The sequence below is a fragment of the Parasteatoda tepidariorum genome, chromosome 3, assembly GCF_982258835.1.
Source record: "Parasteatoda tepidariorum strain Cologne lab strain chromosome 3, Ptep-v5.0, whole genome shotgun sequence".
In the NCBI taxonomy this organism is placed as follows: domain Eukaryota; kingdom Metazoa; phylum Arthropoda; class Arachnida; order Araneae; family Theridiidae; genus Parasteatoda; species Parasteatoda tepidariorum.
Window position 1 is genome coordinate 73,353,098 of NC_141757.1, and position 16,609 is coordinate 73,369,706.

Here is a 16,609-nt window from a genome sequence, read left to right on the forward strand (position 1 = left end):
AAACAAAGCAAAAAAGCCATTAAAAAATATTTATATATTGTATAATAAAATTCATAAGTCAGTATAGCAGAAAAGTTACACAATGAACCAGAATAAGAAGACAATTCACGGGTAAAATCAATTTGCTGATTCCGTGAAAATAAATGTATTTAATTTAAATGATGCTGGGTTGCTTGCTGTTTATTACTTTAAAATGTACCATTACTTTACTTTAAAATGTTGTAAGATTTAAACAAACAAGCATTTCACTTTTTACACAATTCATTTGACTTTTAATAAAATGAATTTTAACATGTTTATTTAAATAAAAACCTTTCTTAATAATAAACAAATAATAATTACTTTGAACAGTTCAAAAGTTTAGCTAAAAATCTATAGAAACAGAGAAAAAAAAATAAGATAAGAAAGAAAAAATACTGCATTTCAGGAAAAGAATACACTAAAATGACATACTTTTAGAATACATTTTTATTAAATTGTTGAAAATATAATCTTCAACAAATGCTACAATTTTGGATACAGGAATATGTAACTTCAGTTTAATTCAGTAGCACATCTAGTTCATTTCAGATTTATGTGCATAGATTTCTTTTAAACCATAAAACATATAAGTTGGCATAAATGTATGAAATTCAGCATTTCAATAAATGCCCTTTAAGTGAACACATTGCCTTGGCATGCTCTAGAATTTCTAAATTGAATATATATATTTAGTTAAACACCAAGCTTTCTCATTTACCTATATAATGGTTGACATTTAGCATTTAGTGATTTCAAGGTGAACACATGGTAAAAAAAAAACATTCAGCATTCATTTGTTGAATGTGAAAGTACATAAATGTATGTTGCCATTGTAAGCATGAAGGAGTAATATTTAACAAATATAAAAAAAAGAAAAAATTAGAAAATTATTTTTTTATGTATGTATATACCACACTAAATAACATGAACATTTTACTGGTTTTAAATAAATAATCTCAAGAAACTGAAGAGGTAAGATATAGCATAATTAAAAAAAACTTTACTGGTTTCAAAAATATGTAGAAGAAAATGTAGACAGCATAATTTTAGTTGAAATGATAATAGTGGAAAATTAATATATTACTGAAATATATTTTTATATGCTCTTAAATAAAAGATGAAATTTCACTTTTTAAAATCAGTTTTAGAAATAATCTATCTACAGCTGAGTAAATTTTATGATACGAAAAAATATAAACAAAATAACAACCACATAACCACATTGATTAAAACTCTAATGAAGACTATATTAAAATGCCAAAATTGGCTATTTCAAACTAATATAAATATTTTTAAATAATGAAAACAATGTCTAACTTTTAAGAAACTTTCATGATTGATACCAAAAATGATTAACAATTATTAACATTGAAACAAATAATGAGAGAATATTTCCCAAGCATTCTGTTCCTTTTTCAGTAATAGGAAAAAATATATAACATACACACATACTGGTGGATGATACAATAAAAATATGAGGTATTTTTTATGAATAAATTATTTCTGAAGAAGTAGAAACTAACTAATTAAAAAATGGCAACTATTTAAATTAAGTCATTAAATAATTTTTAAATAATGGAAGTTTAAATGGCCACAAGAGTTCCTGGAAAGCTTAACCTCATGGAATAGCTTTAAAATCAATTGATTCTGATTGATTTTCAAATCTTATTCATTTTAGGATGAACATAAGAAATTTTCTATAGTCCCAAGCAATGCTTAATTAATTTCTTTAATAATACATAATTTAAAAATATTACATAATTTAATAATACATAATTTAAAAATATTGAGCAGCGGCTTATTGTATGTTAGAATTTGCACCGATCATCTTTCAATTCCAGACAAGGTGATGCACATAAATCTGAAGCTCAGTGAACTTTAAGCTGCCACTGGTGATAACATTTCAGTGTCTTACAATTCAGCTCAATTTCTTAGTCATGTAGCTTTAAGATACAAGGTACCTAATACTGGGTATATGATACTAATATAATACAGACATATACTGGGAATATTTCTCTATCCTGAGACAGTGGCTCAAGAGATATTAAAAAATCCGTGAAGGGGATTAATTTGAACTGAAACGGTATAAATTGCAGCCAATTTCTCGCAAACCTCTATATGTTTTTTTTTTTTTTAAATTGGCAAGTTTAAAATCCATGTAGCATCTTGGACAAATTGGTGTGACATATCATGATACGAAAATACAGTTTTTTTTTTTTTTTTTTTTTTTTTTTACAGCCGATAAAAATAGATAGGTACTAGATTTTCAATTATATAACTCTCCTCAAACAATTATTTATTTTTAAACAAATGAACTTGGCATTACACAAACGGTGACGGACTAGGCATTACACAAACAAGATCATTTAGGTTCATTCTCAATTTTCACATTAAATAACAAACCTAATATAAAACAATGAATTTGTTTATATTATATCATTTTAGAAGTAATTAACAGTGGAAATTAATTAACTACTTCAAAAAATAACAATTTCACAAAAGCAGTAGGGAATATTAACTTAAGAAAGAACAGCTTTCAAATCATTTGATTCTGAAGATTGTTCTGTATGGCTTTCAGTTACATTAGTTTCATCAAGCGATGTCTTAACAATATAGTCTAATTTACAAGATACAACATGCAATGGTGGTAATACATGTGTTTCACAAGTGCATTTATTTCCACTTACGAAGTCAAACGAGCCTAACCTACATTTGCAAAAAGGACAAAATATTTTCCCTTTCATCCAATTACCATCATTTACTTGCTCTTTAACCCAATCTGGGAACGATTCTTCTCTAAGATACCAAACATTTGATCTAGGATTACAACATTGATTGTCATTTGTTAATGGAAAAAGAGGCTCATTGTGGCAGTTAGATATTTGTTCTTCTAGGAAGAGTAAATGTCTGCACTTTCGACATTTAAATGTTGTGGGTTTGGTGTAATCAATCATGCTTTGCATTAAATATTCAAGAAATTTAATTGATCGTGCACGCAGAGAAATACTAAGTTTGTAATATTTGCAAATAATTTGCAAACTTGTTTGTAAATATTGATGTCTAAACACAGTTACAGTTTAGTAAAAAAATCTTAAATTAGCGGTTTCGACTGCCTATTTTTGTTTAAAAACAAAACTATCAAAGTGACTCCATGTTAATATTTCAGAAAGACGACAAAATATACAACTAGACATGAAAAATCTCAATGAAGTAGTGTCGCCATCTATACAAAACTCAATGTACTACAAATTATGATATATATTACTATTATTATTATTTTTTTTAATGTTCTACAGAGTTGCTGATAATTAATTCTCGAAATAATTACTCTATAAATGTCTACAAAAAATAATAAATTTAAGAAATTATCAATGTTGTTATCTTTCGAGAGTCAGTTCGAAATTTTCATTCAGTTGCTTGGTGTTTATATTTGGAATTTTTATTTGTACATTCAATTAAAATTTGAATTAAAGTTATGTAAAATTTCATTGATATATATTGCATTCAAATAGCACAATCAATTATAAATAGTTAGTTAAGTAATCAAAAAATTTTTTTAAACAGTAGTACCACTTATAACTTTCCATTGGAACAATAGAACTCCTTAAAACTTTCTCCAAATGGAGGAAAAAACTTATTCATTAATTTATACATTCATATTTTTTTTTTCATTTCACAAGCTATTATAACACTATGGACCTTTAAATATTATTTTTAATTCATAAATTTATGTATCACTTATCTAAAATAAGATAATTAGTGCTTTTTACAAGAAACGGACGAAAATTTTTTAGAGCGTCTGTTGTAAACTTATACAGACTTCTTGAACTACCGCTTGAATAAACTTAAAGCACATTTCAATTTCATAAACCAAATAATAAATTTCTAAATAAATAAAGAAATATGGAATTAAAGAGCTTGTTTTAATAATGATATATATGTTATTAAAGTTATTTTTTAAGTGAATAAATACTGTTGTAAATATCATTTTTTAAGAAAAATATTAATTAAGCAAGATATTAAATCTAGAATTCAGAAATTATTACTTTATTAAAAATATTGAAATACATTTTTGTAATTAGAAGATATAAAAAATGAAGCTCGTTTGATGTTATTATTATTATTATTTTTTTGTTTTTAGCCCTATCTCAATAGTTTTTTCTCTCGAGAATAGAAATTTTTTTCCCCCAATTATAACAATAGTTTCTGAGAAGTCAGATTTTAAAAATACGACTTCCTTAAAATTAAATTTCTCAGGAACTATTCGATCAATTTCGCTCGAATTTTGCATTTTGTTATGTAAAATTACTTTCTTTAAAATGATGTAAATACTGTATACCTTAACTTCAAAAGTTTTTCGACTATTAGTAAATATAATAATTAAAAAAAAGTATTTATTTAAAGTTATATTTTGCATCGGTTTATCTTTCATGTTTCTCGTATTACTATCTTACGAGTTTTACGATTGTGTGCAAAATTTTTTCATTTCGCTTAAAAAGTTCTCGAGATAGGGCGAAATAAGCAAATAATAAAATTTACATTAAGGGATCGAAACTCCGGACCGCTCTCCTGACCATATATATTATGGGAACCATATATCGCAGATTGCGGCAACATTTTGGAAGTCAGAAATTCGAATCCGTCGAAAAAAGGGTGTTTATTCAGTGAAAGTACATTTTTGTGCCTGTTTTGGTAACTTAATATATCGTCTGCACTAATTAATTAGCATATTTGAGGTCATCCTCTCATAATTTATCCGCTTTATTAACTAATAAAAGTAGTTGTTAGAAAATGCTGAAAATAACCATGTTTTTTTGTATTGCATTACTCACTGCACTACTTCTTTGAAAAATACTACGAAAAAAATTTGCAACTACAGTAGTTTCGCTACTTGTAGCTACTTTTTCCCCACAATCGGAAAAAAAATTGTTAATGTCTTTATATAATAATATTTTAAGAGGAAAAATATTATAAAATATATAACTAAAATTTTAGATAAATTATCGAAATTTTAGTTTTAGAAATGCATTAACTTATATTTTTAATGTATATGTATATATTTTTGTTTTTATTATTTATTCAATTATTTTTGCTTTCATTAACAATGCAGATTCACAGAGATTATTGGTAGGAGACTTTCTATTATTCGAATAAATAACCCTTTGCTTACGGTGTACCATTTGTACGATTACATGTGGTCTACATGTTGTACCAGCCATAAGCAAAAGGTCAAATTTTGTCACTTATTATTAAAAAAATTATTAAAAAACTAAAATAAATAAGTTAATTTTATAATCATAAATTTCTTACATTTTCTTGAACCCTCAAATTGATTCATTCTTTAAAACACACATTAATTGATAATTTCTTATTTTAGGAATGTTATCAAAAATCCAGTTTTTTTCAGAAAATTCATTTTTTATTTCATAATTCAGCTACTTTCAGGAAAATTAACGACGCAATTTTGTGTTTACTTTTGTATGCTTTTTTAAATTTCCAAAGCGACTTTTTACTCAAAAACTTGAGAGCGTTATTATAAGATTACTCAATTCACGTGATTACCCTTATCGGAAATAGAAAAAATTATGTTTTTTTTTTTTACTTCTAACATGCATGTTTTTACTCAGATTTTTAGTAATGCTTCTTTTTAGCGTATATTGGTACTGTGTGTCAATTCATTATAGAGCTTAAGTAATTCTCGTCTGGGTGATAATTTTGTCATGATCACAATTTGTAAATGATTTGATTATAATGGATACGTTACAGATAAAATTATTTTAATTGAAAAATGATTTAAAGGTTATTACTATTACAGTTCTTCCGACAGTGCATTCTATCGACATTTGCTGATGATTCAACATTCATTCAACATTTAGCATCAGATCATGGAATGTTACCATTTGCCGATGTTAGAGAGAAATTATGATATTAAATAAAAATATTTTATTTAACATTGACTATCAATCCATGCTGAATGACGACATTAGCCGATGTACGAGAAAAGCGATGATATTAAACAAAAATATTTTATACAACATTTACCATCAGTCCATGCTGAATGTTGACGTTGGCCGATGTAAGAGAGAAAGTGTTGATATTAAACAAAAATATTTTATTCAACATTTACCATCAGTCCTCGCCATTAATGTCAATATTAGCCGATGTACGAGAGAAGTGATGATATTAAACAAAAAAAAAATTATTCAGCAATTACCATCAGTCCATGCTAAATGTCAACATTAGCCGACGTAAGAGAGAAGTGATGATATTAAACAAAAACATACTGCTCAGCACTTTTTTTAGTCCTTGCTGAATGTTGACACTGACAAGCATAAGAGAGAAATAATGACATTTAATAAATATTTTTGCACATTTACCTAAATTACAATGTGAATATTGTCATTCATCGAAGTCATTTAATTTGGTTTTATACAGACATATGTGAGTTACATTTTGCTGTTTTTGGAATTGAGAGACAAAATAATTTACAATCGAAGAAGCTATCATTGTTAAACAGAAATAAATAAAATGAAACAGTCCATCTACTTTCCTTCAGTTTTCACTCAGTTAATTTAGATATTTTTTCATAACATTTCTATCATTTTAATAAATTTATTATCACATAAATCAGTATCACATAAATTAAAAACACCCAGAGGCTGTTTTTCTAAAGAAAAAAAAAGTGATCTGTGGTACAGTGCTGCTTTGAGGAGAACTCCTCCAGACTGAAAGTCTGGGGCTTTCTGATGCTATGGTAACAAGCGAAAGCACATTTCTAATGGGGTGAAATGGAGGCGTTGATTGGTTAACTCACGACGACCTACGCTAAGATTTAGACAAAATTATTCACTCCACACCCTTATTCGAAGTGACCTTTCCTCATAACCATAGTACCCGCCACGATGCGAGACGGATGTCTGGAGGAGTTCTCCTGAAAGCCGCACTATAGACCAGTGGTGAGAGAATCGGTCCGGGATTTGATTCTCGACTCCGCCAAGAGCCAACAAGTACATGCGATATATGTGCTCCTAAAATTTGTGGAATCGGAATCTGAGCAGTGCCATGGGTAGAGGGAGCTGGATAAAATTTCCTTCCGCTTCAGATCTATGTCTCAATTGAGCAGGTGGCCTTTCAAAGGAGATTCCCTCTGGACAGGATCAACAACGTGATGACATGTTTTCGAATTTTCCTCCGGGATGTTTTCCAGACCGTCGCTATAGCCCAATTGTGCGTCTCTAGTGCGACGTAAATAAATTACCTATGTAAGTAAATGTATTTATTGTATAATAAATAAATAAAACGAAAACTCATTTTTCTTAAAAAAAGAAAGTATTTTCGGGATATTAAGCGAAATTAGAAACATTAACATTGAAAACAGTAATGACTGAAAAGTTACTTAAAATAAATTTAAAATTTGATGGATTTATTATTTCTTGAATAGTTTAGTAAAACTAAAAATATGTAAAAATGCTTTAGGTAAGCAATATTTGTTTTGAAATTGGGTCTCTTTTTAATTTGCATATTGTTGAGTTAATTTCTTTTTAGGGAAAAATCATAACAAAATTTAGTTGAAAAAATATGCTTTACATTTTCAAGAAAGCATAACAATTCTTGCAAAACATATTAAATGAAAATAAAATACTTTATATTTTACGCCAAAAATCTTTTCTTCCATTTACTTCAGAAAAAGGAAAAGTCAAAAAGCGTATCATCAATAGATACCGCCATTATTGTTCATCAAATATGAATTTAGAATATTTTTTTATCCATTTTCTGTTTCTTATGAGGATTTACTTTCTCCAATGCGAAAGTATTTTTATTATTATTATTTATGTATCTAGCTTTAAAAATATGATGCAGATGAAATAGAACTCTATGAAGTATAAAATATTTAAGAACTTTTCTTTTCATATCAGAAGAAGAGTGGGGGAGGGGGTAGAACTATGAAAATAGTTCTTTAAATCGGAATGCATTTTCTAGTGAACTATATTTCCTGTTTCGATTTAAATGTCAAAGAATTTTGAAAGCATCGAATCAAACTGTCGCTAGTCTGGATTTGATATTTCATTCTCAGTATAAGGTGTATTTTGTTCCGTCAAAATGCACTTTTTTATTATTATTTGAAATTCGAAATGAATCATTTCATCCAAATTCGATAAAATAGACATACAAACATGACAGTTTAGTGTATAAAGCTTATATTATTCTTAAAATGCATCTTGTTTTTCCTAAATTTTAAGCTTATATTATCGTTTGAGAAAACATTTTGTAATCATGGTAGTTATCCCTAAAACTTGCTGAAGTTCTAGACTATTATTTTCATAAAAATAAATACGTTAGCGATATTATATAATAGCATATAATCTTTAAAATAATATAATCTTTAAATTAAACAATCATATAATCCTTAAAATAAACAATCACATAATCTTTAAAATAAACAATCATCATAAATTTTTTTTCTAAAAACACGGCTTTTTAAAGTTCTAGATTAATATTTTCGTTAAAATAAATATATTAGAGATACGCATGTAATGATATTGTACACTGAAGAGCCAAAAAAGCTGGTATACCTGCCTAATATTGTGTAGGGCACTCCGCGAGCTCGCAGAAGTGCCGCAACACGACGTGGCATGGATTCGATCAATGTGTTATTCAATGTAGTTATTCAATGTGATCAATGTAGTGCTGGAGATAATTGACACCATGAATCCTGCAGGGCTGTTCATAAACCAGTGGGAGTAAGAGGGGGTGGGGATATCTTCTGAACATCACGTTGCAAGGCATCCCAAATATGTTCAATAATGTTCATGTCTGGGGATTTTAGTGGCTAGCGGAAGTGTCTAAATTCAGAACAGAGCGGCTGGCCACCAAATTCCCCAGACATGAACATTATTGAACATATTTGGGATGCCTTTCAACGTGATGTTCAGAAGATATCCCCACCCCCTCTTACTCCCACTGGTTTATGAACAGCCCTGCAGGATTCATGGTGTCAATTATCTCCAGCACTACTTCACACATTGATCGAATCCATGCCACGTCGTGTTGCGGCACTTTTGCGTGCTCGCGGGGTGCCCTACACAATATTAGGCAGGTATACTAGCTTTTTTGGCTCTTCAGTGTATATTAACACACAGGGTGGTGTTTAAAAAACTTGATACTTTTCCTTTCTTATTTAAACATTAAACATAATCAACATCATTACGGGGCAAAGACCCGGACTTCAGGGTAGGGGTTGCTTGATATATTGCAGATGTAAATGTTCTGTCGATGGTCAGAACTATAAACGATAAAGTGAGTTTTAGAACTCTAAATGCCTATAACGTAAATTTACTACCTATGTTATTGCAGGAAACGTGGCCAGCTTGTAACACAACTGCAACTCTTAAAGTCTTTTGAAAAGAAAGAATAATTTAATAAATTGTATTAAGTGATATATGTAAAAGGATGATATCTCATTACGAATATATTTGATCTATTCAGTTTATTCATTTATTTATTTTTAAATAACAATATTCATAAAAGAAGTTCGAAAAATGGAGTCAAATGCTATGACCATTTTCCTAATAAGCGAAGTCCGAATTTGTTAACCTGTGACCATTTTCGTAAACACATATTTTGAATTTTGTAATCACATATTTTGTAACCACGTGTTTTAATGGTTCCGTAAACATGCTTTTTTTTAGCTGTTTCTGATTTTCTAACCACACATTTCGAGCTTCATATTTCTGTAAACAAGCGTTTCAAACTGTATCTTTTTTTGTAAAAATGCATTTTGAGCTTTGTTCATTTTTGTAAAGACGCATTTCGAGCTGGGTCTAAACTTAAAAACTCACCGATGATTTGTTACTTTTCTAATTTCACCAGACTACCATGTTTGTGGTCCCTAATAAAATTGAATTTTTGAATTTTTATCGAATTTTTATTCGAATGATATAAACTAGTCCTTTATGTCCACGAGTAAATAACGTTTAATGTTTAAAAAAACATTTATATTCTGGAGAGTAAAAAATTATTTTTTTGGAAGTATGGCTGTGCTCGATTTTATTCAAAATGGTTTGAGAAACTGGTTGGATATTGAAATCGCGAAAAAAGATTTCTTTTTCTTTCAGAAATACTTATTTACAGTAATAATGTTCATGTCTGGGGATTTTGGTGGCTAGCGGAAGTGTCTAAATTCAGAACAGTGCCGCTGGCCACCAAATTACCCAGACATGAACATTGTTGAACATATTTGGGATGCCTTGCAACGTGATGTTCAGAAGATATCCCCACCCCCTCTTACTCCCCCTGGTTTATGAACAGCCCTGCAGGATTCATGGTGTCAATTATCTCCAGCACTACTTCACACATTGATCGAATCCATGCCACGTCGTGTTGCGGCACTTCTGCGTGCTCGAGGGGTGCCCTACACAATATTAGGCAGGTATACTAGCTTTTTTGGCTCTTCAGTGTACCGTTAAAAGGCCTTTGAACAGTGAAGAATTTTCAGGGGTTTAAAAATCAAGGAATGATATGAATTTAATATCGTTGATGTTTATTGTAAATTGAGTTACAATGTAAAAAAATTCCGTTAAAAAGTACCGTCAAGCAGGGTGCCGGTGCTTTTTTAACGTAAAATCCATTTTTACCGGAACATGTTAGGGAACAGAAAAACCCTGATAAACCGTAATTTTTACAGCAATAATCACCTTAAAACAAATTCTTAATTTAATAAATGTTAATGCTATTAACATTTATTAAATTAAGAATTACAGTAACTATTTTGAAAAATTTAGGAATATTTATTTGAGAAAGTGATTAAAATATTACGGAATTCAATACATTAATTTATGAGGAATAGAGCTTTCAATTATGTATCAAATATGTGTTGTATCTAATACCACTTTCCAATGCCAGCTTGGTGAAACCAAACGAATTTAAGGCAGAGGGTGTGTTTCTTGTTTTGCAGTAGCTCCATCTATGGCCAAGAACACGACTTCAGCTACACACGTGTCATAGATCGTTTATAGGGCGGACTCATTCATACATCCTTTTATTCATCCACAGATAGAAATTTTGACCTGAGTCAGAAAACGATCAATATTCAATTTTGTAATACCCCAGAGGTATTGATTTGTTATGGGAACATGGAGGACTTTATGCCCTGACAGTTTTAACATGCCCAGTCACCATTTACTACACAGGGAGTCTTCGGCCGGTAGGGATCGAATTCACGACCTCTTGGACAAGGGACCAACGCCATATATATATATATATATATATATATATATATATATATATATATATATATATATATATAAGTTCAAAATGAAGAATAAAACAAAGAAAAATTATAGACATATGAAAAAAAGGGGGTGGGAAACAATAAGTAAAAAAAAAAAACAACAAACAATATTTTATTTTAAAAAAAAAAAAAAAAAAAAAAAAAAAAAAAAAAAAAGTGAAATGTTAATTAAAAAACCGGAAAAAAAGCCGGAAAAAAAAGATATAATCTTTTCTTCAGCCCACACGATTATATCCGCAAAACAAAGTGCTTTCTGATATTGTATCAATAAAGCCAAAGCAAAATATATTAATACAATAGTATCGTTATATATCGTTAAATAACGGTGTTTTATGCATAGTAAAATATGGATGTTTCTTATAGATCTTGAACTATTGCTTTTGTTCAATTTCTCTATAACGATATATTGAAATGTATTTTCAAGGTATAACTAGACTACCATGCTATAATTATCGAATATACGATAACGATCGACGATAATAACGTAGAGATTTTTATCACTAACAATCAGTATTAAAAATGATAATGCTGCTAATATTTTCGATCAATACAATTGTCGAATAAGATAACATCGCAATTATTATAAACTTCGATAGTTATCGAATGCGATAATATTGCTAGAATTATCGATAATGGTACTGTATTATCTCGATATTATCCTGAGTGATGATAAATTTCATTAACATAAAAGAAAGTATTAACGGATGCGAAAATAATCTAAATAAGTCAACATTGTAAAATATCCGAAATTTTGTAAACTAGAATTATTTTTTAATACTATAAGTATTGGTACTCAGGGTACCGGTACTTTTTACCGTAAAATCCACTTTTTCTAGAACAAGTAACGAAGCCAAAAAATTTATATACCGTAACTGTCACAGTAATAATTACAGTGAAATCACTGAATCGCTTTAATTAAACAAATAATACTGTAAAAAGTGTTGTATAATATTACTCGAAAAAAAAAAGGATTTTACGGTTAAATTTGTTTTAACGGATGATGCACTTTCTAAGATCTTTTCAAAGTTAATGCAACTTAATTAATTATTGGGGAATGCTAACAGTAGTTTCCGATGATTAATAGAGCTAACAATAAAAACAAAAGCTTTAACTTCATCATTGACTTCACTTCATTTCATCAAATAAATGGTGAATGTTTTCACATAGCTGAAAACAAAATGCTGACGAGCGGCTTCTCATTATTCTTAATTTTCAGTCAGGAGAAAAAAAAAAAGTGGGAACACACTTTTCTTAATCAGTGTGTTAGCCAATGATCAGAACCTACAACGAAAATGAAGAGTAATGTTGAGTGTGAGTAATAAGATAATACTGAACTACCTACCTAATTAAGGACAATCTGTTTAGCTGAATATTGATTATACACTTATCAAATTTCATTAACATCTGTTGAATTAAGAATTGCAGTTCAAAATTTTCTAACTAAGCTTATAATATACTGTTTTGAAAAATTTAGAAATATTTATTCCAGAAACGGAACAAAAAATTTGATATACCGTAATTTTTACAGTAATAGTTACCGTAAAATCACTGAATCATTCAATTTAAATAAATATTACTGTAATTTCTTTTACAGTAATATTATTATTAAAATAATAATTATTAGAAATATTATTATTATTTTATTGTATTAATATTGAAAATTTTTTATGTCATTGAATGAAAATTTTTATAACATTAATATTTACTGAATTAAGGGTTACAGGCAGATTTTTTGCTAACTAGGCTTATAATGAAACTATTTGGAAATATTTATTTCCGAAAGCGTTTAAAATATTACAGCATTCAAACATTTCAATTTCTGAATACACAGTAAAAAAATTCCGGATCCAATTACAATGAAAAGTACCGGTACTCATGATGCTCGTACTTTTTACCGTTAAATTCATTTTAATTGGAACATGTTACGGAACAAAAGAATCTGATATTCCGTAATTTTTACAGCAATATTTACTTATATACAGTGATTTCACAGTGAATATTACTTTGAAAATTGCTGATAAAATTTTACAATAAAATGAATTTTACGGATGCTGCACTTAGGCAGTACATTTTAAGGTTTAGGGTCGCAAAAATTTTCTCGATAGTAAGGTTAAAGGCAGCGATTCTCAAAATGTGTTTCATGGAACACTAGGGTTTCGCAGAAAAGTCACATTAATTTCAAACTCATTATTAATTTCAGACTATTATTGCTTCGTAATCTTGATGATAATATTAATTTAAATTTTTTGTATTTGGGTATTATAAGAAGAAAATATCTGCTTTGTTGATTTATACGATAAAAGAAATGATTTTAATCTTAATATAAATAAACTAATTAGTACTTGAAATTCTAATGTTTCTAGGAGCATCTATTTAAATACCACCTTCAATGAAATGATTAGAATTGAAAGAATATGTAGTAATATTTATTTAGTCAAAAAAAAAATAAATAAACTCTTTCAAAATTTGATAAAAAACAATGGATACCCAAATAAAATCATTGAGTTAATTGTATATTATGGTAGATATATTTACTAAAAATTTTTTTTTGTTAATTTATATAATTTTTTCTTGTGCAAATCCATTTCGGGCAAATCCGTGGCCAAAATTATTTACTAAAAAATTTCTTTGTTAATTTATATAATTTTTTCCATGTGCAAATCCATTTCGGGCAAATCCGTGGCAAAAGTCATTTTCTTAAAAAAAATCTTTGGTAATTTATTCCATTTGCAAATCCATTTCGGGCAAATCCGTGACAAATATAATTCACTGAAAAAAATTTCTTTGTTAATTTATATTATTTTTCCATGTACAAATCCATTTCAGGCAAATCCGTGGCTAAAATTGTGTGGAGAACAGGCAATTCATGTTTGTTTTGTTTTATATTTAATACATTTTTTTTCTTAAATAAATATTTATTTTCTAAAATTATTTATTGTAAACTTCTTTAAATTATCCAGTATAAGGAATTTAGTTACGGTGACCCAGGCAAATATGCCCATACGCCAAATGTAAGATGCCTCGTCGTCGACTTGAAATCCAGCTCGGCACGAGGACCAAGCAATATGCGGACACCGGGCAGGGTCCCGAATCACGCAAGAATTGGAGCACCAATCGAGAGCAAAGGATGCCCGACTAATCCAAAACCTGAAGAGCGGCAGTGCCAAACCTTCCGCAGACGGAGCCAAAATTGGGTCGACAGCAGGAAAATTATTCGATATAATACGAGTATCCGATATAATTGCTATTTATATTTCTGGCCTTGGCAACAGTAAGTGTTGCTAGGTGACCGCAGACGATTTTAATTGAAAGTTTGATATTTTTAAACATAAATTCAGCAGACGATTTACCATTATAGCTTCATTTGTGCTGTTGACAGTAAATTGAAAAGTTCTTCTCTTTCAAAAAATGGAATTGAATCGTAAACATTTTCGTGCCATTATTTTTCATAACTTTCGACGTGGATTGTCAAGATAAGATAACTTCGATGAACTTAATTCTTTATTCAGCGATAAAGGGCCATCCTACAGCACTGTAAAAAATTGGTATAACGAATTAATCGTGGTCGATGTTCGATCCAGGGCGAACCCCGTGCAGGTCTTCCAAAATCCGTTGTTGTGCCAGAAAAGATCGATGCTGTGCGTGAACTGATAAAGCAAGATCGTCATGTGACATACCATGAGATAGAGGCGTCTTTGGACATTAGTATGACTAGCATCAATAAAATATTGCATGAACATTTGAGCGTAAAAAAAATTTGTTCGCGTTGGATCCCGCATAATCTGACAAACGCTCAAAAAAAGGCTCGTGTCGATTGGTGCAAGGAAATGTTGGAAAAATACGTTCAAGGTACATCAAAGGCTGTGTATAACATCTACACAGGTGACGAATCATAGATCTATGCATATGAGCCGGAAACAAAACAGCAATCAACTGTATGGGTCTTCCAAGACGGGGCAAAACCAACAAAAGTTGTTCGAGGAAGAAGCACATCGAAACAAATGATTGCCTGTTTCTTCGGCATTAACGGTCATGTGGCAACAGTGGCGTTAGAGCAACGCAGGACGGTCAATTCTGAATGGTACACGACCATTTGTTTGCCAGAAGTCATCGGAGAAATTCGAAAAAAGCAGAAGAACAGGCGAATCATTCTTCATCATGACAATGCGAGCTCTCTCACATCGACTCAAACAAAGGCATTTCTGACGGAGCGAAAGATCGAACTGATGGGTCATCCGCCACACAGCCCTGATTTGACACCCAATGACTTCTTCTTATTCCCACACATCAAAAATAAATTACGTGGACAACGATTTTCGACCCCCGAAGAAGCGGTTGATGCATTCAAAACGCATGTTTTGGAGTTACCTCAATCAGACTGGAAAAAGTGCTTTAAAAATTGGTTCAAACGCATGCAAAAGTGTATTGATCATCATGGAGAATATTTTGAAAAACAATAAAACCAATTTCGATCCTACATATTTGTTTTTCCATTATTAGGCCAGAAATATAAATAGCAGCTCTCGTATTACCTTGCGCACATCCATTTTCGGGTCCATCCTTGGTAACTAACAAATCAAACGCACTTCAGTAATGCAGCAAGAACGCATTGTAATACAAAACTTTGTTTTCGTATGAAACTCAAAGCGATATAAACTGAATATTATTGACAGATGTTTAACCTCTCTGAAACCACCGAAACCAGCTGTCACTATGAAATATTCATAACAACAGAGCCATCTCTTAAAACCGGACCGAACTAATTTGTACTCTCAATATGTATATAGGGTACATGGCCTTAGTTTTTTTCAAATCAAAATTAAAGTACTAAGAATAGAGCGGTACAAGAAATGTTGAAGTGCTTATGCATATTTTAATTCTCATGCTTACACTCAGCATGTTTTGAGCAAAAAATAATGGAATATTGAGAACAAAATGTGAAAACAAAAAAACTTTCTTTTATGGCCATATATCTATGAGAAAAACAGGTGCAGACCTATGAATTCAACAGCATAATATAACCTAATTTCAAGATAGTTATTTTGATGAAACAATGAATAAATTCCATTCGTAGCATTAAATATTCCCAGTAGATCACATAATTCAAGAATTACTGCTGCAGTCTCTTTAATCAGCCTGCGAAGAGACAGAGGGCTCGCGATATCGTTTCTCATTAAATTGTTCTACCCTAAAGTGCTCCACTTCTCGCGCAGTTCATCGGGCTATTAAAGCGGGGGAGCTATCCCCTCTGAAGATGATTAAAATTGTGATGGCATGTTTTCGAATCATCCTTTGGAT

At 30.0% G+C, this 16,609-nt stretch overlaps 1 protein-coding gene and 1 long non-coding RNA gene across 2 annotated transcripts in view; both read right to left on the reverse strand.

The window, feature by feature from the left end:
* Positions 1 to 453: 453 nt before the first annotated feature.
* On the reverse strand, positions 454 to 3,220 carry LOC110281956 (E3 ubiquitin-protein ligase RNF180). Its single transcript, XM_087159584.1, has one exon. The coding sequence runs from the start codon at positions 2,982 to 2,984 to the stop codon at positions 2,541 to 2,543; it is 444 nt and encodes a 147-aa protein (XP_087015710.1). The 5' UTR covers positions 2,985 to 3,220; the 3' UTR covers positions 454 to 2,540.
* Positions 3,221 to 6,260: 3,040 nt separating this feature from the next.
* Positions 6,261 to 16,609, reverse strand: part of LOC139425700 (uncharacterized) — an 85,350-nt gene continuing 75,001 nt past the window's right edge. Inside the window, exon 4 of the long non-coding RNA XR_011636853.2 lies at positions 6,261 to 7,279. This is a non-coding gene — a long non-coding RNA (uncharacterized LOC139425700). The remainder of the gene's footprint in view (positions 7,280 to 16,609) is intronic.

Excerpts from the sequence above, each read along its gene's own strand:
- LOC110281956 (XM_087159584.1), bottom strand. The coding sequence starts at position 2,984 with ATGCAAAGCATGATTGATTACACCAAACCCACAACATTTAAATGTCGA.